Here is a 26,743-nt window from a genome sequence, read left to right on the forward strand (position 1 = left end):
AAGTGACAGCACCGTCACATCTCTCTGCTGAAGGGCTGGCTGTATAAACCTTAGAAAGTGATGTATTCAAATAAGGTTTAATATAAACACTGGAATGTTCCTTAATGTAGCATCTTGGTGGATAGAAATTTTTCTGAAAGTACATTATATAATTCCCTGGCTTTGTGTTGTTTGGTTTTTTGAGTCCAGTTTCCTGGCTGTCCTGGAACTCACTTTGTAGACCAGGCTGGCCTCAGCCTTCAAAGTACTAGGATTAAAGTTGCATGCCACCAGCACCCACCCTCCCATCCCTCAGCAAATTCCGTTTTTTAAAAAATACTATTTGGGGTAATTAAACCTTGTTGGAAAAGTCATAGTCATCATGAACTGTGGTTCCCGGCTGTAATACAACAGTACCATTAGCCCATTAGGACCTGGTCTGCTTCCAGATGCAGTGAGTGGTCTGCATCTTCTTTAATCTCTGTGCATATTCTGACTCTACAGAATGACCACTTCACAGTGATGTCAGAGTGTCTCACTGGAGTCGACATATGTATTAGGGTTATGTTTAAAAGCCGTTTTAAAGTTTCAAAAATCTGATGGGAGTCACAAACAAAGTTTATTATTGACCACTTAGAAACGATTTATATTTACTTTTTGACTCTATCAGTGAGGAGTAATAACCTTGACAGGCACTGGCAAATTACTACAAAACAAAAGAACTATTAAAAGTATCTTTACGCAAAATTTGCTAACTCATGGATCATTTCATTACTTTAAAAAATCCCAAGTAAATATACTTACTGTAAGTAAATTAGTATAAACTTTTTAAATTCCATGCTTTTGAAATAAATTTTAACTTTTGTTAAAACTAAAAGTAGCTCCGGGTGGTGGCGCATGCCCCAGCACTCAGAAGGCAGAGGCAGGCAGATCTCTGTGAGCTTGACGCCAGCCAGGCATACAGAGCGAGTTCCAGGACAGGCACCAAAGCTACACAGAGTAACCCTGTCTCAAAAAACCAGGGAAAAAACAAAAACAAAAACCTAAAAGGAGCAAACTATAAATTTACTCACATCTATCATCATATCATGAGAATTTATTGAAATTAGTATTAGTGTTCATTTATTTGGAAATGAGTAAGATATTCCTGACTATACATATTAATTACTTTTAACCATCACATTCATCTCATCCCTAAATGCTTTCACAGAACACTAACCTACACGACACATGCTATGGACCTACAATGGTACTGAGGAAACCCCAGATGGAGATGACAGCTGTACCAAAGGTGTAAACCCGCGAATATGTGAGTGCTTACAAATCTCGGGAGAGGCTTAGGGTTCCGTGGTTCTATTTCTAGGGATTTGTTGAAAAGATAGTCTGTGAATTCTTTCTCCATGCTATTTCCCATTGGATTCAAGTTTTCAAAGAATCTCTAAAATAAATGCAAAAAATAATTATTAGTATTAAATATTCTTAATTAAATTTCAAATTTATGAAAATAACAGGATATATTCAACATAAGAAAATTTGAATTATTTGACTATAAATTTTATTTTCCCTTTTCTCCTCTACAAAATAAACTTGGCCCGTCTGAGGCATTGTGTAAAATTGCTCAGAGAAACATATCCTCACACAATTCAACTTACTTTGATATCTGACTCAACCCGTAAACAGTAAGGCTGGTTTTGGTACTGCTGGATCTCCCCTGTTATCTCTGCCACTTTCCTCCTCTTGCTGAAGTTGATGAGCTCTTTCCCATGTCTCTTCAGGACTTCAGGGTTGCCTTCTTCTGTTTTCAAGATATTAGTGAGATAAATTCCTACAAGAGACCATGAAATTACTTCACGGGTAAAGAAGGAAAAAGTTTTTGTTTTGTTTTTTTCTCTCATTAACTGTAGGGATTTATGCAGGCAGTCATAATAACCAAAGAACAAAGACCCAGATTTATATGAAAAACAACAAGCTCAGTGAATAGCAACAGAAGTATTTCTGTATGAAATCCTTCTGTAAAAGACCTAACCTTTGTAAACATTCAAAGAAAAGGAGATCAAGTTTCAGAAGTAGATATTTTTAAAGAAAGAATAACCACTCTTCCACACTCCTCAAACCACCACTACATGATTTGTAAAAGAAAACTTTTTTTTTTAAAAAGAAACTTAATAATGTTGTTACTGATGATGTATATTATTGCCAAAGGGGGGAATCCTCCAACTCAGAAGGCGATATTTTCTGTGTATTCAATTTTTAGTCTCACTATTTGGAGATGATCATGTTTGAACAGGCTTACTTGTGGAAACAAAAAAAAAAAAAGACATCAAGTCTGTCAAGCGCAGGGTGACATATAATTTGTGCATATTATAGATTTAGTATACCTGGTGATATGCCTGGCCTCAAAACTTGTTATGCAGCTGGTTATGACTGAACTGGATGACTGAACTTACCCTTCTGGCTTCAATTCCTGAGCACTGGGATTCCAGGCACACATCACTGCACCTGGCTTATGTAGTCCACGGGACTGAACCCAATTGAGCCACATCATAGTCCCCCTTCAGCTCTTATTCTAGTGCCTTTTCTTCCTGGCACAGAAGTTCTAGAGCCAGCTATGCTGCTTCCTACCTGTGCTAGCTCACATAGATTCCTTAGTCTCTCTGCCTCAGCTCTTCATCTCTAAAATTTAGAGTAGTTCTGACAGAAAAGAAGGTGTCCATTAGTAACAGTTGAAGCTGCTGATGTTGGTATCTGAGTAACTTCCCTCCCAGATTACACACTGCTGCTCTCAGGAAAGGGTGGGACACAATGTGTGGTTCATTCACTAAATATGAATGCACTGCCTTTCTGTCGTATGTTAATTATTACATTAGTTACTGCAGATAAAAAAACAGTTGGGGGTGGGGTGGGGTGATCTCAGAGAATCCAGAGCTCTGAAGATGGGGCACTATGGTATAGTTTTGCAGGTGCTGTATTAGGAAATGCAATGCTAGCAGGAATGTTTCAGATGCTGTGAGAGTGCAAATGAAGTACCTTTTCCTGTCTGAAGTTGTTGGGATTAGAAAAAGGATCATGCTAAGAGTTAAATGGGTAGAATTAAGAGGGAGATAAGCGGTGTGCCACTAGGCATGGTAAAACATGGAGGGCATCCTCAGAGTGGGTGTCTGGTATGGTTAGAGCCGAACGGTGTATTTATTGTGTAGTGTGAAAGAAGCTGCAAGGATGTTAGACAGACAAGGTCAGTGGTTCTTTCTAATGCTTAGCAGTAAAGGAGTACTTCTAAATTATGTCATATTTTTCTTTTATTTTTAAAGTGTGTGTGTGCATGTGCATGCACATGCACAAGCATGCCATAGCATAAGTGTGTGGAGCTGGTTCACTTCCATGTGAGTCCCGGGGATTGAACTCAGGTTGTCAGGATTAGCATCAGGAACCACTGCCAGATTACCAGTCCTAAATACTGCAAGATTTTTGGGTCACATTCTTTAAAAGATGAAATGACTCAAGCCAGTCATTAAAAGTCAGCAAGAATAAGGTAAGACTGACATCAGTGCCTGTTCGGTTGGGCACATGATTTACTTGTTTGTTTCTCAGCACCAGGGCCACTATTCAAGGTATGTTCATAAAACAGTTATTATATACTGTAGCATAGGTTCTTATGCTTTGTAACAAACATGCCCTTAAGACTGCATATTCAATGGCAGCCAAAATCAAATTAGTCTCAAATTGAAGTGTTTATAGATAGTAACATCTGGCACTCAGAATTGTGAAGTATCTTTTGTTAAGTTTAAATTTCATTCTGGGTATGGTGGTATAAGGATATTAGGTCATCTTAGATTACACAACGAGTCTCTGTCTTGAAAAAGAAAAAAGGTTAACTCCTATCGAGGAGATAATGAGTAGAAACATCTTTGCATTATAGGCTTGCCAGCTGCACTGAATGCCAAAGAAGAGCAATTTGTAGGTTGTAATATTTTGTGTGATTGGAGGTAGTAAAGGGCACAAAAATTCAAGATGTAGACCCTTTAAGAATTTAGCAACTGAGACCGGAGAGATAGCTCAGTGGGTAAATGGTCTTGCTTTTCCATGACAGGACTCATCTGGTTCCCAGCCATGTCAGCTGACTCCCAACCACCTTTAACTACAGTCTCAGAGAATCTGACACCCTCTCTTGGTCACTGGGAGTATCTCCCCACACACATGGTGCACACACACACACACTCCCCAAATACAGTTTTAAAAGAACTACTGGTTTAGGCAAGGGAAGGGCACAGAAGGAAGACTAATTCTGTGCTGAGGTGGCCGAAGTGGTACAGAGACTGACTGTATGGGAAAACAGGATGTTCACAGGTGTTCAAACAACAAAACACTTGGATGAAGCTATAAAAATTTAAGTAGCACTTTGGAAAACCTCAGATAAAATTTGAAAAAATATTTTATCCCTGATTAATGACTAGCCAAAGGAATATAGTCGTGGTAGTACTACTGTCCAAACTTTGTTGATCAAACACTGCATCTACATAAATTTTTAAATATATGCGACTTTTTAATTATAAGGAACATTTGTATGTGCACAGATGATAGAGACCTCAATATTATATACTAGCAAGCTTAATTCTTTTTATTTTATTTTATGTGTATTTTGCCTGCATGTATGTCTGTGCACCAAGTGCATGCGTAGCACCTGTTGGGCCAGAAGAGGGAGTTATGGACAGCTGGACCCCACCCACCATGTGTGTACTAGGAATTGAACCTGGGTCCTCTGGAAGAACAGGCAGTGCACTTAACTGTTAAACCGTCTCTCCAGTCCCATCAAAGTTCGATTCTTTAAGAAAAAAACATTTTTGTGTATGTGTGCATGCATGTAAAGGTCTAGACATGACTTATGTCTATCAAATAGTGATCTAAGTGGCCAAATTATCTTGTGTTCTGAAATAATATGGTTCTTTCATTCACTCAAACATTTGCTGAATGCATCCATGTGTCAGGCCCATGGTTAGGTGCTAAGAATAGACAAGAGTTTTGCTCCTTGGAAAGAGCTAAAAACTAAGCTACTATGCTATAAGCAGAACATTATATTGCAGAGGTATATGCATCAAAGTATGAACAAACTGCCAGGGGACATAGAGCCCTGAGTCGCCTTTTACTGCTAGGAAGGCAGGGAAAAGTAGTGGTCAAAAGTTAAGCTCACCCTTCTTTGTTATTATGTCACTGTGTTCTGTTTTCCCCATCCCCACATAACTCCAGAGTATGTAAATGGATCTGTTGACATACTGGAAATAATACATTGAATCACAAATGTCAAATAGTCATTTTAATAGATGACAAAATAGTCATATTAACTTTATGGATAGCATGCAGCCACTATAAATGATTATGAAAGATTAAAGTATAAAATATACTTTGGAAGAATATGGGAAAAAGTAACATATATAATACACAATTACATACAATCTACACATAAAAAAAAAACCCCACAAGCAGACCAGGCGTATTGGTGAACACCTTTAATCCTAGCACTCAGGAGGCAGAAGCAGGCAGATCTCTCTACGGTTGACGCCAACCTGGTCTACAGAGCGAGTTCCAGTACAGCCAAGACTACACAGAGAAACCCTATCTCAAAAAACCAAATGCCAAACAAACAAACAAAAAAAACGAACAATCAAGAAAAAACAAGCAAATTCAAAATATTTAGTTATAAAGCTGCAACAATAAAATATGCACTATAACTTAAAAGTATATAGAAAAAAACCATAGATATAGCTATGAAAAAATTTGCCAAACAGTGAAAGTCAAACAAAAGAGAGATCAGTTTCTACAAACCAGAGCATGTACAAGGGCAGGGGAGGGGCTGGTTCAAGGGCTGGGGTATAGCTCTGGCAGAAAGAGCATTTGCCTGTGGATAAGCTCTATGTTCCTAACACTGAAGTGGGGTGAAAAGGTATGTGTGTTGGGGGGCAACATGAAAAAAAAATACTGAAAGTATATAATGTAGGGAATAAGTAACTGGAAGAAAAAGGAACCTACAAGCAGGCAACAGACTGAAGTACCAGTCTTGAGTCTCTACCCAAGAGAAGCAAAAGATTCAGATGGGAGACTTAGTCTTGAAAGGAAGAAAGGCATTCATCCTCCTGTGCAAAGGAGGGAGATAAGGGGCTGGTAAAATTAAAATCCCAATGTGCTGAAGTTACTATTTCAAAGGCATATACAGTGAATTTTTAGATATGTGTTTTATTAGGTGATTAAATACAAATATGGAGATATGGTCACACTTCTACTTTATCAAAATTAAACTACAAGGCAAGTCATGGTGGTGCACATCTATTATCCCAACCACCAGGAATGCAGAGACAGGAAGATTACAACAGTTATAAAAATAATGAAAACATTGCAAGATTCCAAATACATGAGTGACATAACACCTGCTGGCTGTCAGGTGAGACTAAACAGGGAGGCGTGTGCAAGCCGAGTCCTCATCTGAAATGGACTTGCTCTGCATGTGGAGTGTGGGTTCCAGGGCTAAAGAGAAAATTCATTTATAGGCCACACATGCTGTGCATCTATGGCCTAAATGTTGGATGTAACAGTTTTCAGATAGGGTTCTGCTGTGTAGTCCAGGGTGGACTCACATTCATGTGTGCTACCACACCTGCTACCTTACAGGGTCTGTGGTGACTCCTGAAACAAGGTTAGATATGCTATTTCCCACTTTTGGTATCACCTCAACAAGTTTTAATTTTTTGAACTTTGTAGATTTTTATATTAGAATGCTCAATCATATACTAGATCTGATATTTTAAAAGTCCTAACATAAAAATTCTGAAGGGATTCATGTTCTACTTCCTATACTCATTTAATAAAATGTCTTGTTTTATCTAGAATCACAATAAAAATTAGGAAAAGATACTTACCAAAGAAAGGCACACATGGTGGATTAATAGACCTGAGTTTTGCCAAATATTTCTTATAGTGATCTTCACTCAACTCATGAGCTTCTTCTAAAATTTTCTTTTGTCTACTTGGTATTTGCTATAATAAAAAAAAAAAATTAGGAGGCCTCAATTGTACAAGGGATTGCAAATCTTGCCAAAAAAATACCCAACTAACCATTATGACCCATTCATATAAGTTTGACTACAAGAATGCTAGTAATGCTTTTTATTTTCTGATTTATATTTGGAGACAAGCTCTCGCTGTGTATTCCTGGCCAGGTTGGAACTCACTATGTAGGTTATGCTGGCCTCAAACTCACGGATCCACCTACCTTTCCTTTCCAAGTGGAATTAAAGGCATGAATGACCACACCTGGTTAATGCTGTTTTTCTTTTAAAGTTTTTTTTATTACACTTTAATATAAACTTAAAAATGTGCATGATATAGCATATCTATCTTGCCACCCCTCCTATAATTCATGTGAATGTTAATTGAGTTTGACAAACTGCTGGATGTAGGTCTGCAGACAGACACTTGGTATTCAAGTCTGGTGATCTGATTTTGACCCCAGAATGCCATTGAGATGGTAGGAGGGAACCTACTCCACAGAATCATTTTGACCTCACGTGTGCCTATGGTAGACACCTGAGTGTGCACACACACAAAATTAAGAAAATAAAATGATGAATGTTTTATTTTCTAACAAGTTGGAACCTATGAATGAATAAGAACATTTAATTTAAAAAGAGAAACCATTCATTATGAAATGTAGGTAAGTCCATTTTTAATCTATTATTGAAAAAACAAATGAAACATTTAAATATTAAGTACCATAATTGTTAAAATTCTGATTTCCCATTTTATTAAATTAATTATATACAATGGCAGACTTAATTATGATATTTTCATACGTGTCTGCAATGCACTTTGATTGCACTCACCCAGATCTCTTTCTGGCCAGTCCTCCTCCCCATGGAACCCTTCTTTCCCAACCAGTCTTCCCTTCTACTGTCAGCCCCACCCCAAGTGATCCACTGAGTTAATTAGGGTAGCTTTACAGGAACATGGGTGAAAGGTTACTTATGGAACACAGGTCCTCACCACTGAAAAAGAATTTCTTGCTCTCTCAGCAACCACTAACTACAGTTATATCCTGTGGAAGAGATAGGGCCGTATACTCCCCTCCCCAGCTTTTACGTCAGCACGGCCCAGTCTGGTACAGTCTTATGCTAATAACCATAGCTCCTGGGGATATAATGGCAATGATATGTTACAACAAGCCGTGGAAGATCATTTGAAAACACATATACAAACCTACCTCAAATGTATGGTCTAGCCTGTAAACAGGGGATGAGTTCATAGCACTGACAACTTCAAGAACACCATTGAAGTTGTTCAGCTCTTGAAAGACTTGTAGAATCTCAATTATTCGACTCACCACAGCTACTCTTTCTTCTAAGTTTTCTGTTTCAACAATGCATCTAGGAATTGAAAAGAATTAAAAATTTGAATTTCCCCAAAAAGCTATGATTCAAAAGGTTTTAATGAAAACAGTAATCTAGAGAGTGCATGTGTGCCCACAGAAAAGACATTTACAGCGGTGCACTGGGTTGACAGAACGCAGAGAAAAGCATGCTTCTGCTGGAGCACGTACTCTTTCTGACATCTAAACTACTACAGTCGGACACCCATCCCCAATATATTTAGCACATCCTCTATCATCAGAATTAGAATAGTTAAGATCTTACTGAATGCTTGTCATTTACGTGTGCTCTAGCATGCTTATTCTAGAACTGTTGCTTCCTCTGTGTGAATGTATACACAATCGTATTTCAGTGATTGATTTCTCTGTTTGCCTGAACAAAGTCTTTTTATGTAGCTCAAGATGGCCTGGAACTGGTATGGTAATATTTTTGCCTCAGTCACGTGTACATCATCATATCCAGCTTAATTTTGTTTTCTGATATATAGAAATAATCGGCATTGTTTGTAGAAATAGCTCTTAAGATAACCATTGGTATATTGCAGAGTCAGTTGAAATATTTTACTAAAAATAAAAAAAAAATAATGTCAAGAGAGGTACCACAATGGTGGTATATACCATGTATTAGACTCTGGATTCAGTTCCCCAGAACAAGAAGCAAACAAAACAAACTACTTAGAAACAATTAAAGAAAAAGCACTTTGTTTTTCACATACTGCGTATCTATATATTAATTCATTATACAGAATAATATAAAATATGTGACATCATTATTTTCCCATCAAATACTGTTAAGTATGGTTGATCAGCAACTGCAAACCCTAGCACTTGGATGGCTAAGGCAGGACTGCATCACATCAGCCTGTAGCACACAGTGAGCTCCAGGATTGCCTGCTCTCAAACAAACACACACACACAACATTTACTCTGTCTTTCTGTTTGAGAGAACTTACTTATTGTCAGTAAAGAAAAAAAAATAAATCTAGTTTCTAGTGATATTAATAGTTTGTAATCTAAGAAAAATTAAGTGTAAAACTAAATAATATCATTAAATTTCTAAAATGGAAAGCCACAGATTATACTGTTTCTTGATGAGGCTAACACAATACCAAAAATAAAATCACTCTACTTGAAACCATCAAAATAAACAGCTTATTATCAGATTAAACGTAACATATTTATATATGAAGAAATTCTATACAAATATATTCCAGCTAATTTATTCCATGACTAATTTAAAACATGTACTACAAATATGACTTTTATCTTTAACTATTACTGAGTACAAATTATGATCAGCTGCAATGCTTTTTATTCCACATCAACTGAACTTGGAGCTCAGAAGCACTGAGGTCTGTAAACAAGAATCTGTCACACTACAAAGAAAGGGAATGGTTTTCCCTTAAACAGGCCGTTGAAAAGGTCCAAGGACATTATTAGTTACAGTTCTCTTTCCCAGTAAGACACATTACAGTTACTATGGTAAGAAAGAGCTTCTGTAAATTAAAATATATCAACTTTAAAATGAAACCAGGGAGCAACATTTTTGGGAGAAAATTCTAGTTTTTCTTCTTAGAGGTAAATTGTCTCTGACAACATAAACAAACTCTCACTTCATGTAACTTCACTGCATCAGGTCTTCCTCTAGTCTGTTTCATATGCTACCTGCTGCTTGTTCTTATAATCCCAATACAATCTGTGGAAGTCACATCTTTACAAAATATATAATAGTCAATAGACAGAGTTAAAGTTTCCAGACCCCATTTTTAAAAAATGCATCCATTTCTTGGTTCTATCATAACATTCCAGTTAAACTATTAAAACAAACCACACCGACCCACCCTAACTCACAGTACTCACGAGTCTCTGAAGATGGGCCTAAGAACAAGCTACAAATGAGATATTGTCTGTTTAGGAAAATCTATAAAATAATATGTAAAGAAGAGAGAATGGGCTAATTCAACTAAAATTGTTCCTCCTTCCCTTCCTTCCTCTGAAGAATCCGGATCCAGATGTTGTAGTTAAGACCACCTAGTTACTGCTTGGAATTTTCAGGGCGAGGGGGTGGGTAGCTGGTTCCTACCCTGAGGAGCAGGATTTTATTATCTGAGTGCAGTTTAGTATTTATTTACTTTATAGTATATATTTAATAGTTCGGCTTTGAAGACTCCCTCCTTTTGCCAACTTATGAGCTGAGACTGTAGGGTAATTAGAACTCCGAGAAAAGAGTTTTGTCTGGCTCCCAATATAGTGGTTCCATGCCAAGAGGCAGGTTAAGAGAACCTGAGGCCACAGTACCTAACCCTCTCCTCTCCAGAACATAGGCACACAGACAGCTCCTAATCTCTTGCCATTCTTACAACAGAGAGTTGAGAGTTTAAACCTAAAGGTGTGTTCAGGAACTGTGGAAGTTGTCTTGAAAGGCACCTGGGAAGAAATTTGGAGAAACAAAGAAGAGATATAGTCTCAAATTGCATTATCTAATTTTCTCAAGAGAACCAGGAAGGTGGTTGGAGAGGGAACCTCCTGGGGTTAGAACAAGTATCAGTTGATTAAAGACCTTAGAAACATTATCTTTCAAGAAGCCAGCATTTCATTGGTTTATTCTGCACAGCAATTTGTGCTACCAGGAAACTTTTCACAACAAAAGAGTGAGCATGGAAATTAGTAGTTCAATATTTAACAGCTTGGGGTGTGCAGTCTAGGAGGGAGTGGATGTGAGCCATTCCAGACCTCTCTTCCCAGAGTTGACTATGGACACCCCAGATCTAACTGCTTAGTTTACTTCACATTGAGTAGCAAAGAGAGCTGTAGAAGGCAGAGGGCAGTACTGGAAGTTGTTGTATCCACTGTGAAGCACATAAAGAAATACGAAGTATTACCTAAACACTGGACTAAAAGCAGGGAGCAGATATTGGCTATGTGAGTGACCAGATGTCAAACTAACAGAAAGATTTCAAAGTTACTATCAAAGAATATGTTCATGGAACTAAAAAGGACAACCGTGAAGATGAAAAAAAAGGATAATGACAACATGTATCTAGAAAGAGTATCATCAAAGTAGTAAAAATTATTAAAAGAACAAATTGGAATCTTGGAAATGAGAACCTGGAGTGCTCAATAGTAGATATGACCTGACAGAATAAAAATTAGCTAATTTGAAGATACAGTTATTGTTCAAAACTAAAGGCAAAATATTTAAATAACAACAATTAACCTGTGTTGCTAGTTGCACAAGAACGCTAAAGAAAGTTCTCTTCAGGCTGAAAACAAGTGAGCCCAGATGGCCATTTGAATCTACATAAAGAACACCAGTAAAGTTTTTATAATAATAAAAACACACCAAATGACTAATTTTTTTCCTTCACTTTTTCCCCCTTTACCTGGTTTAAAAAGCAACTGACTTAATATATATGAATGTACTTTTGGGTCCACAGTGCATGTAATACCCTGCCACCAGCAGAACAAAAAAGACGATGAAAAAAGTCATTTAAGGTTAAGATGGTGACAACAGATGGGGAAGTAATAGTTGTAAGGATGCATTGCTGGGTTCGCACCATTAACTAGGTGTACCCGAACTACAGAAAGGAGAGGAGCTAGAGACACAGGTAGGGGGCATCTGCCTGCTAGAATGAAGCTGCAGCCCACTCTGCTCCAGGCAACCATTAGAAACTAAGATGCACATCAGGAAACTATTCAGTGCATAAGAAAGGGAATGAAAGTACAGCAGACATGTGACAAACAAAAAGGCCAACAACACTTACTTTTCAAACCACAGAGTGAGGTTAGTAGTGTGCCGTATCATTTTCAGGAGGTTGGGAGAATTGATTTCTTTATCTTCTTTCGTCCACACACTTCCAACTAATTCCGACGGCTGCACAGCTCTAAAATCACCAACATAAGCGCCACATCACATTCCTCTTCAGTATATACATAAGAAAAAACTAAACTATTTTATAAGTGTTCCTCTTTTACCAGAAAATTGGTGAAAACAAGATAAATATTTACAATTTTTCCTTTTATGTTTTTAGATTTAGAATATTTTGGTGGATACTCTTGCATAATGCATTCATTGCTTGCTCATTTGTTTATTTTTAAAGACAGTGTCTTCATATGTGGCCTTGCCTAGGTTCTTGCTATTTAGCCCTCTGCCTCAGCCTCCCGAGTGCTGGATTACAACATATATCATCATGGTGGCTCTCTGTATTTATTGCATACTTTTGCATAACGTCTTTCCTGGCACTTATAAATATTATTTACTTAAGTCAGTAAGGCAGTATTTAAATAGTATCTAATAAGTAACCAATGAGAATACAGTAATTACTAAAATTCATTTTTGGTTTGTTTTGATGGTGTTTGTTTTTGCTCTTAAGGTAGGTAGAAAAGAAAAACCATCCTGGCAAAATAGTCTCTGAAAATTAAATTTAAAAAATCTAATTAACATTTGGAGACCATGATAAACTTAGGAAGAAAAAATTATAAATTGAGCTCCTTTTCTCAATTAGCGGTTAATATTTTTGAGATTTTAGGTAGAATTTAAAACCAGAATCATATTTTTCAGATGGTTTCACCGATGAACAATATTAAAGTAGAAAGGGCTGTAACTGGACATAACTTTAAACAGTAGTAGCTATATGTGGTACTGTAGTGACTACAGCAGTAGTTCCTATGGCCCTGCATTGTGCTCAGCCTTGGGCATACACTGGAAACCTCACAGTCCTACAAGTTAGTACAGTCTTTGGCCTCAATTTCCTTGCAGGAAACAAACAGAAATTCAGCTACACAAGGAAACTAAAGCCAGCACTTGGTACTGCCAGGATTTGAACTGAGCTTACCAAGCAGGGGTAACTGTAGAAAGTGCACAAAGTTAAGTAGATCAAGGGCAATCAAGGACGACCAAGGGAGCAAAAGGACCAGAACTGTCTGTTATGCCTTATATATCATCTACTCTCGCATTTTCATCTCCAGATAACCCTAACAGGCAGAAAATGTATTCCATTTTAAAAATGAACTTTTGAAATAACTTCTCAGCTTGAATGTTGAACAACATACCGGTATAGATCTGATTCAAGTAAAGTGAGTTGTCGAGCAATTTCTATTGGGTGTAAGGTGAGCAAGTCAAAAGTCTCTATGTGCCCAGGTCTGCTTATGTGCCACTCAACTGTGGGAGGCGAGCTCTGAAATGTAATGTTAGGACCTGGGCCATTGTCTCTCGCAATTTTTTTCCTTTGGATTATCTTAGTGATGGATTCGACCCATTTTTTCATTGCTTTACCTGAAATACATTTTAACAGACATTTAAATACTCTTTAATACTTTATTTTTAAAAAATGTTTAAAGTTAACACAAGTGATACATGAATAAATCATTGCTATAAAGTTCAAATGAACAAAGTAAACACTAAAGAGTTCCCCCACCCCCAACTTGCTCTCATCCTTTTCCGACAGGTAATCATTGTTAATAGTTTGGCGTGTGTGTATCTAGACCCTTCCTAAATGAATATAAAAGGTAATTTGATATTTCACTGCCAACATTTTGAATCTTAGTTCAAAATACTATATTTATAATCCTTCCATCCAACGTATATTCCATACAAACTAAAAGATTAATAAAAGTAGATTACACAATTCACATATCTAATTAATACTGCATTTTATAACCCAATTATGAGGACTGATTAATCATATTAGTCTCCTGTTTGATATGGCTGTCTTTTGTACTGTACAGGAAAGTAATCTATTTAACCTTTTATTTTCTGATTTTCACCTAGACTGAACACTGGATAATAAAGTCAGGTTTGCTAGGGTACCTTTAAAGTCACATAATCACAGCATTTTTAAAGTAAAGGAAACTGAGATACAATTAGCCCTAGTTTCTCAAGAGTGAACTAAAGTCTAAAGAATTGAAATTATGTATCTGGCTAGTGATTGATGTTAAAAAAGTAGTCTGTCAGTATGATACGTGGTGTTTATTATCCCTTTGATCTGCTCTGTTTACCCAACCACACACTTTTATCATGTGCTACAGTGAATTCCTGCATGTACCTGTAGGTAGCACATGGTTCAATTAAGTGGTCTAACTTGAACTGAGACCCAAGAGAACCAGTTCTGAAACAGATGAAAGGATGCTGAGTCAGCAGGACGACTATTGAGCAGTTTACAAGATTCAGTACTGAGTTCTGTTATTATTTTGTTTTTTTGAGACAGGGTCACACTACTGTAGCCCTGGCTGTCCTGGAAATCACAGAGATCCACCTGCTTCTGCCTCCTGAGTGCTGAGATTAAAGGTGTGCACCACCACACCCACCCCAAATGATGCTTTTTGAGAAAGTTTAACATTTTCAAATGAGCTACAATGGTATCATTTGAGGATAATCATATTGGTAATTTTATCACATATACAAGTCGGAAATTAAGAAAAACATACCTCTCACTGTTCCAATAAATTCCTCCATTCTTCGTAAAAGGTCTGCATCTCTTTCAAAGTCATAAAAGTGGTGTTCCACCCAGTGCCGACACACATTTAACACTCTGTGGCATTAACACAACTGCATTACATGGGATCTCACATTGAATGCACACATGAAACGAGCAGCTCTTGCCAAGTAAACAATCTACTAAGGCTTGTAATAACGCAGATAAGATTCTTAATTAATCCACCTACTTTGCTTCCTTTTGCCTGGTTGGGAACAGTTCTTAAACATTTCCACTTTGAAACACACAACTGAGACGCTGCCGTTTTTACTGTAGCCACATCTTCACTACTTACCGCAGCTGTACAGGCTGAATATATTCCTTTCTAAACCTTTTCAGCTCTGCACTCAGGGGCTGATCTCCATTCTCTATAGCTATGCGATCAGCTTCTGTTGGCTCAGGCTCTGGAATTTCAAATCTAACATGAAACAGGAAAAAAAATTAATGAAAAATACTATATCAAATCCAGATTCACAAACTTATTTTACAATCAAGAAAATACTATAAAAAATTAGTACAGATACACACATCAGTGAAAATTCACAAGACTTTTATAATGTAAAAGCTAATTAAAATATTTTAAAAAAGAAACTGATATTGCCAGCAGAGCTAAAGCTAACTAGAAGCAAAATAAAACATACATAAAATCTTAAGCAAATGGGACTAATGTTTATTTTTAGTCTGTAGATTAATCAGTAGCAATAATTTTAAGAGTAATGCTGGAAACTTGATTGCTCTTTGGGTAGACGAGAAACGTTTTCCTTGATAAAAGCATTTGCTCACAGACAAGATTCATTTTATTCAATATGTAGTATATTTGAAAATCTGTTTAGAACTTGTGAAGCATTAAAATCTGAATTCTCATTACTTTACAGACATGATTTCATGTAGTTCAGGGTAGCCTTAAACTCACTAGGTATAGTCAAAGATGACCCTGAACTCCTGATCCTACTGCCTCTATCTCCCAAATTCTTGAATTATAGGCATATGTCCAGCCTAGAGTCTAAATCATACATATTTACATAGTCCTTTAACTTGATTAATTCAGGCTCGAAATACTGCTTAAATCGAATCAGAGGCCCATGGTTCCATCTCCAGTGGGGCCTAAACCCTGAAAAATTGGAGTTTTAAATAGTGAATCAAGGAAAAAATGAGAAATTTATTTAAATGATCAAAGTTAGCATGTTTTTGTAAAGCCAGTAGTTTTATCTTAAAAGTTCACTTACAATTAAGCTTACTGACACATTTATGGGAAACATGTATTTTAATCCTTTCAAAATCAAAGAATTTAAACATTTAAATTTGACAGACCTTTCTATTATAAGACTCAGTAGTTCTTGAGGTTTGCAAAAGGATCTGTATGTTGTAAGAAATGTCCGAACAAAATTGGGATCTAAGAAGAAAAAAGAAAAGTATTAGAGTCTCAGATAAACAATGATTAAAACTATTATTTTCAGTTTTCAAAAGAGACCAACAATTTAGTCTTTAAAGTTCCCAAATGTTTTACCCATATAGACAACTTTGGACTTTATAATGTATCCCTAGCTTCAGTGCTTCCTAAAGCAATGGCTGTAGAAAAAGAAAAACAAAACAAAACAAAAAAACCAACTGACTGTAAAATATAATCAAGTGATTTCTTGTCCTGTCTCAAACTTATCACTGGCAAAGGAATGTGCGATGGGAAGAAGCAAGGACAGGAACTAGAACCAGGTTCGTGTTTGCTACCAGGATCTCGGAGCTTCACCTGTTGGTTTATCTACCTTGTAGAGAGGGCAGGAGCAATAACCTGTCCAGTCCCTGCTTTCAGTTTAATTAAGGATGATGTTTTCTAACTTCCTATAGATGACGTTAAGAGAGTAAAGAACTAGAAACCGAATCTTACAGAGTAGTAGGGTAAGTTAAGAAGTGTTAAAATGGTCTCAATTGCCAGGGGCCTTATTTGTAACTGCTTAAAAAGTTTCAAACCCCTCTAAGCTATTAAAAAGACCACGAGATGGCTCAGCAGGTAAAAGTCCTTTGTCATACAAGCTTGATGACCTGAGTCCAGGGTCATCACATCCCAAAAGTTGTCCTCTGAGACACACACACACACACACACACAGCTTGTTTGTGCCACACTCATTAACATGTGTGAACACAGAGATAATAAAAAGTAATTCTAAAAACCTCTTGTTTTTATCTCTTTCTTTCATTTGAAGCAGTTACAACAATGAAGTTCAGTCATAAGAGTAGGAGGCTCTAACCTCTTCTTCAGAGACCTCTTTGCATGCACATCTCCATGGAATAAATTGGAGACTTATTTAGGCTTGCCTCTCTCAATCTTTCCTTGACCAGGCTAGAACGGGTAGTAGGAATAAGCACAAAAGATGCAGGCCATTGTCTTGTGCATAGAGAAGGGAAAGTCCCTTTCTCAACACTCACTCTCTGGGTGTGATGGCATGGACCTTTAATCTCAGGCAGAGGTAGGCAGACCTCTGGGAGTTCAAGGCCAGCCAGAGATACATAGTAAGACAATCTCAAACAACCCACTCACTTCTACAACTCACACCACACATAGTCCCAAATCTTTAAACCTAAACTTTAAACAGTAGTTAACTTGAGTCTTTTGTGGGAAATTCTGATGGTAAATTCACTGACGGCAGTAAATACCTATTCATTATTGATGAAAGTTTTTTAAGACTTTTATTAGGACAAGGTTTAGTGAAATTAGTGTCTATTTAGAAAATTTTTACTTAAGTTGATTCTAAGAAGCACCCTAAAGTTAGCCTTAAAAGATCACACAGCACTAACTTTTTACTTAAAACTCATTCATGGATTTATGACAAGCTAGAATTCTGACCTAATCTGTTAGTACACATTATCAAGATAATGATCTGATATAACTATCAAATGGCCCTGAGTTGGAAATATTTAATATTTTTTTCAATCTGAAGAAAAATTTATCAGACAAAAGGATATTATTGTGGGAGGTTTTTTGCTATGAGGCAGGACCTAGCTAGACATTCAGGCTGGCCTTGAACTCACAATCTTATCGTTTTAGTCTCCCAAGTGCTGGGATTACAGGCATGTGTGACCACGCCTCTAGCTAAAAAATCTGATTTTATTTAATGTTCCTTCCTTTAGTTTATATCTCCTAAAGCTAGAGTGCATTACTGATAGAAATATTTTAGATACATAAAATCTTTTAATAATCTCCTTCCTGTTGGTATTTTATTTGTTTGTCTTCAGTTACAGAGATCCTCAGTTAAAGACTAATGTCTCATCCAGAAGAAAAGATTTAAAAACAGAAGGCTGTACGAGATTTTAAAACAGAGATATTTATCGGTTCCATCACAATCCTCCCTTCCAAGAACCTTCTTCCTGTTCTGCAAATCTATTTGTAAGGTGAGGCTCCTCCTAATAGCATGTGTTCAGGAAGCAACAGCAGCAGTCACAGTTGGGATGCTCGGCTGTCCCTGTTGGACAGAGCTGTGTATCTAGATGAGGTCTCTGAGCATCTCTGGGCTGTATACCCCATTGAGAGTGTGGACCCACTTACTCCTCCTCAAACACAGGTTTACTTCAGGCTGACGATTTAACATCCACATTCAGAATTATTTTTTTCTCAAATGCCACTCAACATCAGGCTAAAAGCTGTGGGTTTCAGACAGAAGAGAAGCAAGTGCTAAGTGAATTAAAGAATGTTTTAAGAAAAGCATGGCTATTTTTAAAATTGGGGTCTTCATTATCTTAGGCCAAGTCTATTTTAAAACTCTTTGCTTCTCCTTAAGCCATTTCTTTACATCAGTAACTTAAGATGATGCTGGAAAGGCAGCTGTGCCTCAGTGCCCCGTCAGTCAAATGGGACTACATCAGTTCCCGATGTCCATTATGTAACACCCCCGAGAGTGTTTTCACCTACATCTACGCCACACAATTTCTGGGAGGCTAGTAGGTCAGGAGAACTACAGAAGAGAGCATGGCTATGTGATTCTGCTCTGGTACTCCTTTCTCGCAAGACAGTTAGTTACTCCCCATATCAAAGGATTCCCATAAGTCTTACCTAGTTGTGAGACCTAAAAATGCAGGATTTATCAATGAATTACAGTGTCACCATAGAAGCTCACACAAATGATTAAATCAGAATGCAGTTTGTAGCTGCAGAGCTGGTCGGAGGCACCAGAGTCACTGGAAATGAGCGGTCCACTGAGGAGGCAGCAGCCGTTCTGCCTATGCCACTGTTCAGAGGCTTTTGGTGCTGGCAAGTGAAATAAATAAACACTAAGCAGTAGCCACCGCTGCGGTGTGCTGCTGGCTAAATACTGTGGAATAAATACCCCACAGTAACCGCCACTCTAGTGTGGCCTAACGTGACTGAAGTTTAATTTGTTCTTATCTTGGCTGGAAGCTGAAAGCAGCCTTGCCAAAAAGGGAGGGTGGGGTGGAAGAACTAAAATACTCCAAGAAAACTGGCAAAAGCTTAAGTACTTAAAAAAAAAAAAAAAAGAATTAAAAGCTACCCATATTCCCATGCTGGAATAACACACACACACACACACACACACACACACACACACACACACACAGAGAGAGAGAGAGTTATTTCTAATATAAAGCAATGAAAAGTTTCTAATGAATAACAAACTTATTTTGAGAGGATTTACCTATATTTTGAAATTATATACGAAAAAGCTATATATGTATATTTCAGAAGCTATTTTCTGTTGTTTTGATTTCTCCATCTCAATGACTCAAACACATGCTCTGCCACCCCAATCACAGCACTTCACCTTTATGACAATGCAAAGGACTAAATTAATCTGATATAAGAAAAAACCTTCAGTAATAAGGACAAATGATATAACTTTATAAGAAAATAAAGTACCTCCTTCCATTTAACAGGCAATGAAAAAGACTAATACATTGCTGTCTGCTTGTAGCACTCTTATGGACCTATTCATATTCCAAAATGATATTTCAGAAACAGGAGACAAATATAAAAATAAGAAAGTCAGGCAAAGTTTAGCTTTAAGGTACAAGCACAACAAATATTCACAATAAAAAAGTAGCCCAATTTGATATTCCCTTCTGGTGTGCAACAAAAATTACTCCAGAAATGTGTTACTCAGACATAACCCCTACTGTTTTCTAACCCACCAGAGGTAACATTCTTCTTACATTTTTCCTGCCATGTTCATAGCTTCTCTGTTTCTTCCTCTCCATACCTTCTTTATACAAATACCTACTGAGTCTAGTCTCAAGCTCTTGGCATAGGCCACGTTTCTTCAACTATAAGCTATAGTTACTTTGATGTTTTTTGTTTTGTTTTCTAAGATGGGGTCTCATATAGCTCATATTGACCTAGAACTCACTATGTAGCTGAGAATGACTTTGAACATTTAATCCTCCTTCCTCTATCTCCTGAGTGCTATAGGCAGAGATGACAGGCATGTGTCAACACCAGTTTATGAGTTGTATGCTAGAGATTGAATCCAGAGCTTCATGCATGCTAGGCAAGCATTCAACTGAGCTGCATTCCCAGACCGTGGTTACTATTTTTTGCTGGCATTCTAGCTGACCCCACCCATGGATAATTCTTTGTTATTTGGTGTACATTTTTCAAAATCCTCTGAACTCTATCTACAGTGTATCTAGTGTTCAGAATATAGCACGTTGGATTTTAGGTCATCAGTTCTCCTTCTTCTGTCTGTAACACTTGACATTTAATATGGCAAGGTCATAAGACTTATGAAATATTTATTACATTACAAATCTATTTATGAAGAACACCCTTCCCCCATCCACCATAGTGGAACACTGTTAATCAGGATGTCTGCTCATGTGATAATACTCCCTTTTAATACAGCCATTTAAAACCTCAAGAAACAATAAGCTCCTCAGCAAGAACTTATAAACAATCACTTTTGAATTCCTTAAAAAAAGGAAACAGACGCTATGCTGACGCACAAACACTTAAAAAAAAATCACCGTTTAAAAATAGAAGAGCACTGCCCTATGGATCAAAAATCATTCAGAGACTTTAAAGTTAGACGCCTAAACTGAACTTATGCAAGATACAGACTCAAATCTAATGTAGAATTTTGAATATTTATGAGTACAAAGATAGCAGTAAATACATCAAAGAAAAAGATCTTAAGTTTTCTCAATTTCATCTTCAACAAAAGAAGGAAAGAGTGTTGTAGATTATCATTACCCTCCCCTCGATGCCACCCGTTCTCTATCATACACACCCACTGAGAGAGCGCACCACCATCTTCCTACCTGTGTTGCTCTAGCTCAGAATTGGCTGCATTTCATTTCCTACAGCAACTCTGGGAAATGAACTTCCTGCTCCCCTTTCCCTGTGACACTGCTTTGTGATTGCGTACTCTAGGGTAAGGAAACCGTTTCTCTGTGCTGCTGCCAAATTTAAAATAATCCACCCAACTGAGTAGTTTTCCTTCTAGAATTCAGGATGAATTCCCTAATATCTGATATGTCCAAAAACACTGGGAATGAAAGACAAGCTATAAATTAGACTCTACCTCAGATTGTCATAATTCGTGTATGTTACGCATATTTTAACTCACCTAGATATAAATGTATTTTTCCAGAAAGCTTTCTGTTTACAGAATGAGCTATTCTGACAGCCCAATGACTGGGCTTTGTCAGGAAAAAAAAATACAGGGGGCAAACACCTGTACCCCCAGCATTCAGGGCTGATAAACTTAGTGCCAGCCTGGCTACCTGGCCTCCATCAATAAATCAGAAAAGTCAATAAAATGATGGAGCTAAGGGTATAGGCCAGTGATGGAATAGTTTTCATGCCCAGAAATAAGCAGCAGGATCTAACTGCATGCAAATCTACATATAACAATTCTCAGAACTTATTACCTATTTCAATAAAAAACAAAAACTATATCTCTTCATAATATACCCACCTGTATTTGCCCCAAATGAATAACTATTGTAATTAAAACCCCATTTTTTCTATTATTAATCATGTATAACTTTTAAAGTGTTATCATACTAAAATAACTTTTTAAAACTTAGTTTGAAACTATCAGTGGGGACATGAACATATATTCTCCTGAATAAAGCAATTAATTTCTAGGTTTCATTCTGTAATTAACCGATAGGATTTCTAGCAAATTAAACAACCCTTAGAGGACTTGGACTTTTGTTTATAAACTGAGGGTGTGTACAGTTCCTGGCACTACAGGTGTGTAGCCCTTGTATGTAATATTGTTGTAACGTTTGAGAAACCAAGTTAGCTGAAGTTAAACCAGAGTTAATCATATGCAAGCCAGCTTTCTCTTCTGTTTTTCAGTATGTCTGAGCAACTTAAAATAATCTAGACGATGTCTAAGTGCTGTTACATCATTAGTTGAATTCCATCATGTAGTATGTAGAGTGCCTTTCACTATATAATAAAAAAGTGAGTTATTAATTTTAGCTTTTGTTTCAGTGTAAGCTACATCTTGTCCTTCATGTTTTAAACAAAAACACCTAATAACAAACTAACCAAATCAAAAGTTCCTTTTTTTTTTCATTTGGGGAGACTGAATAAAAGGGAAAAACAGACTACTGTTTCTATCAAGACAAATGATAACTATATCTGTGTCATTGTAGAGAAGACAAGTGATAACTTCATCTGTTGTCACTGCAGGAGAACGTTTTATACATTGAGCTGGAGAAGACCTTACAATACTGCTTTATGTCTTACAATTCCATGAATGTCTACCAAAAGCACATTCTATACTGCCAGTAATAAGTTAATAATGGACTCTACAGAGTAGTTGGTCTATTAAAAAATTCTATACTGCAAGTAAAGACTTCAGTACATAGACATCAAAGGATGACTAGTAAACTAATAACACTAGTTTCATGTACTTCAATCTCAGAACTCATCAAGGTTGCTGGTGGGTTCCAGCTACTCCTGTCACATATTATGAGATAAAACATTCAATTAAATTTCAAAACAGGACAAACAATGTCAAAAAAACTTAGTTATAACATACTTTTTTAATACTGGAAGGATTTAAATTTTTTGATTCCTAACAAAGTCCTATCTACAGCTCCAGTCCCAGGGAATCTGACAGTTTCTGGACTCCACCAGCACTGCACTCACATGGTACATGCACAGATGCAAAGAGTAAAATAATCTCATCAGGGAAAATTTCAGTAAATTTAACTTCATCAAAATTGTATAAAGCTAGAAATTTAAGTGTTATATTAGAAAAGAACATAGAAAATATTACTTTATACAAAAGCTATAAGTTGACAGCAGTCATTAGATGTATGTGAAAATATCATGACAAAAACAGACTTTAGCAGCATTGTACACATAAAGAATGAAGGCTGCTGGACACACAAAACCTGTTAGCTTACTGGCATACGCTTGAAAGTACACTCATTCATAAAAAAATAAGACTTGCCAAAAAAAGTATTTGGTTATAGCTTAGAACTGCTAATCATGAATTAATTCTGTTAAATAAATCCGCTACATACAGACATGTTGTAAAAACAGATTGTAGATTTCAGAATACAGAAACAAGTAGCAACTGACTTTTGATAGAAAAAAAAAAGAACACTTGGCTCTACTGAGTCTCCAGTGATCATCACTGACTGTGCTGTTAGGAAAATAAACTGTCTTTAATATTCAGAGGGAAGATACGAGAGATTATTTACTCTACATAGTCTAAGAATGCCATTCAATACAAACGTTGATTTTTTTTCTCTTGTGATTTATATGGTTTTTGCTTTGTCCTTTTCTTAGAAAACAAACAAGCAAACACTATTAAGGATAAAATGAGCAGGTTTTAGATTCACAGGATTTAAAAACAAAGACAATATTTTAAATCCACAAATTTTGAGTGAACAAAGTATTTTTATAATTTTCTCCCTGCCCCCCCTCCTTTTTTTTTAGAGATAAGGTTCTCTGTGTATCTCTGAGACCAGGCTAGCCTCGAACTCAGAGAGATCTGCCTGCCTCTGCCTCCCAATTGCTAGGGATCAAAGGTGTGCACCACCACTGCCTGGCTGGAATGTTAAACAGTATATAGCAGGTTGATGAAGATCAAGTGAATAGACAGGTCATAATAATTACAGAAAACTGTAACTTTTAAAAACAGCTTTCTATGTAAAAAGAAAGGTAACCTATTTTTATATAAATACAGAATAGCTTAAAATTTTTAATATATACTTTTTTATTTTTGAGTAATAAACACAATGCATGTATAAGTTTCTAGGTGACAACTTACAGTAAAACTGGAACCCAGATGAGTCTTCTCTTATTATTCAACAAGTCTCAGACACTGTGCACTACCACTTAATAATTCGTGTTCAGAGATGCCACGTCACTGTACTGTGTGACTAAAAGGTGAGGAAAACTCACCTTGGGAAATGCTATCTATTTACTATGGAAAAGGTTCTCAAAGATCTACCTCTTAGGAGTCCAAAAAACAGACAGCAAAACTAAACTCTAACTTATATATCCCAGAGATATGTGGATAATGGCATGTTTGTATTATAAAGTAGCTTGAGAACACTAATATAAAATAGTACTCAAATTTAACTTCTCTCCCTTTGGTAGTTCCCAGCCATATAAAGCCCTGCTTGTATATTGAGTAAATTGAACAGAAAAAGCCTTGTTAAGTGCTATTCTATTCAGTTTTACTTAAGTGGATAAACAAATGGCTATTTTAAATCTCATTAGCACCAAAATAACTTCCAAAGGAAACAGGGAATCCACTTATAGGATTTGTTTAAAAAAAAAAAAGGGAAAATATTTTTTCCTCCAGAAACATGGATTGCCTAAAAATAGGAATATATTTAATGAGACATATGGGGAAAGAGGTTACTTTCCACATTCAGGTACCTAAGAATATTGTATTATGAGTTATACTGACTTTAAATCACACACGTCTTTTAAAGAAAAAACATTCTTTAAAAATTTGCACTTAAAATTAAATAGCTTTCACATTCGGTATTTCATTTATGCTTTTCAGCAAAACACTAAGGTAGCTATTTTGATGTTAATTTTTGAGATGAAAAACTATGGTTCTGAGACATGAAGGGACACTGTATGAGTTCAGTGCTGTCTACACCACCTCGGTGCTAAGATGTGTCAATGATCAGACGTCCCACTGTGTTGGAGCATATGAAATGACTGACTTGCGTATGCCCATACCTCTTTACCAGAGCATTTAACCCTGCCTAGCACCTTTCTAGGTTGTTCAGATTGGTCTGTCATTAAAACCTGCGAAGATAAAACTGTTTGCATAGATAACACTAACAACAGAATACTGAAATGGTTTCCAGATTTCCTGAATAGACACAGAATGGAGACTAAGAAAAGGCAATACTGTATATATTTTTATACTTAGAAAAGGCAATACCGTACATATTTTATATTTAGAAAAGGCAATACAATATATATTTTATATTTAGAAAAGGCAATACTGTATATTTTTATATTTAGAAAAGGCAATACTATATATTTTTATATTTAGAAAAGGCAATACTATATATTTTATATTTAGAAAAGGCAATACTATATATTTTATATTTAGAAAAGGCAGTGCCATATATATTTTTATATTTTGAAAAGGCAATACTATATATTTTATATTTAGAAAAGGCAATACTGTACATACTTTTGCCATCAGCACATTTTGATAATAAGTGAATACACTCATGTTGATGCTTCACCCTATCCCCACTGCTCTTTGCTGGCTAACTTTAGACAAATGACCTCTTCTCTTTGTAACTATGACTCTAGGGTTAAAATAATGGTTGGAAATCTGGTAGAAGAAGTAAAGACTTCAAAGAAATAGAGTGATGGTTTTAGTCAAAGCTTCTCTATTAGAAGTCTTTGCAGCTAGGCAGTGGTGGCATACGCCTTTAATCCCAGCACTCAGGGTGGCAGAGGTAGGTGGATCCCTGTAAGTTTAAGTCCAGTCTGGTCTACAGAGTGAATTCCAGGACAGCCAGGGCTACACAGAGAAACCCTGTCTCAAAAAAACAAAAACAAAAAACAAAACAAAATAAAAAAAAGTCTTTGCTTGTTGTTAGTTATCTATTTCAGGCATAATAACCCACCCATCAAAACAATCACTTTGAACAAAGAAAGACAGCCGCTTCGTGTTTCTTACCTGCATACATGTGGTATGTAAGCCTCTCGATCAGCTTAATCACTGTCCCTGCTTTAATAATCGGAATCCCAGCCTTGGGCTGCACGTTCTCTTCGAATAGAATATTCTCCTCAGAGTCTGGTTCTGCAAATCTGTACACATCCGCACTAGGCAGCCTCATCTGCTCCTCCTTCTCTTCCTGCAGCATTGTCACATCAAGCATTCGCTCCAGGGTACTTCGGTACTGCAAAGATATCAGTGCTGCCATCCAGTTGTTTTTCTCTTCGGCTGACTTGGCAGAAAATATAACACTATTTCCATCTTTCAGAATTATCTCAAAAGCATGCTTGTATTCACTGGTGTCATCTTTATCATTAATTTGTACCTTTCGCATAAAGAACTTTTCTTTAAGACGATATTCTGCATTGCTAGCACCAGGAAGTCTCGGCTGCCCGTGATTTGATTTACAGCAAATCATTAAGCCATCGAAGAGAAATATGTGTCTCTCGTGTTTGGCTCCTACACGTGTAAGAGTTCCTTCCATTATGAACTCATTGCAACACTGTCCAATGTCTTTCCCCTCCCAGCCATCAATATTCTTCTGAATCTCGTTCATTTTCTTGATTGCTAGTTGTTTCCCCTTCATTTGCTGGCTATAAAATCGGCACGCAGACTCACTGGGTAAAGGAAGAGACACTGTTAGTACACAGAGACAGAATGTAGAGTTCATGCAGATAAGGAGACAGGGCAAAATATAACTGAAACCA

At 36.7% G+C, this 26,743-nt stretch overlaps 2 protein-coding genes across 3 annotated transcripts in view; one reads left to right on the forward strand and one right to left on the reverse strand.

The window, feature by feature from the left end:
* Arhgef33 (Rho guanine nucleotide exchange factor 33) overlaps positions 1 to 26,743 on the forward strand; it is a 149,594-nt gene that overhangs the window by 96,124 nt on the left and 26,727 nt on the right. The gene's annotated exons all lie outside the window — the stretch shown is intronic.
* Sos1 (SOS Ras/Rac guanine nucleotide exchange factor 1) overlaps positions 1 to 26,743 on the reverse strand; it is an 84,300-nt gene that overhangs the window by 10,037 nt on the left and 47,520 nt on the right. For both annotated transcript variants that reach the window (XM_075955674.1, XM_075955673.1), the window contains exons 10-19: positions 25,998 to 26,653; positions 16,174 to 16,255; positions 15,158 to 15,280; positions 14,816 to 14,919; positions 13,442 to 13,664; positions 12,154 to 12,273; positions 8,225 to 8,387; positions 6,885 to 7,002; positions 1,632 to 1,804; positions 1,301 to 1,417 (exon numbers count right to left, since the gene is read on the reverse strand). In XM_075955674.1, coding sequence (XP_075811789.1) covers positions 1,301 to 1,417; positions 1,632 to 1,804; positions 6,885 to 7,002; positions 8,225 to 8,387; positions 12,154 to 12,273; positions 13,442 to 13,664; positions 14,816 to 14,919; positions 15,158 to 15,280; positions 16,174 to 16,255; positions 25,998 to 26,653 — 1,879 coding nt within the window. The remainder of the gene's footprint in view (positions 1 to 1,300; positions 1,418 to 1,631; positions 1,805 to 6,884; positions 7,003 to 8,224; positions 8,388 to 12,153; positions 12,274 to 13,441; positions 13,665 to 14,815; positions 14,920 to 15,157; positions 15,281 to 16,173; positions 16,256 to 25,997; positions 26,654 to 26,743) is intronic.

Source organism: Microtus pennsylvanicus, chromosome 21 (assembly GCF_037038515.1).
Source record: "Microtus pennsylvanicus isolate mMicPen1 chromosome 21, mMicPen1.hap1, whole genome shotgun sequence".
Classification (NCBI taxonomy): domain Eukaryota; kingdom Metazoa; phylum Chordata; class Mammalia; order Rodentia; family Cricetidae; genus Microtus; species Microtus pennsylvanicus.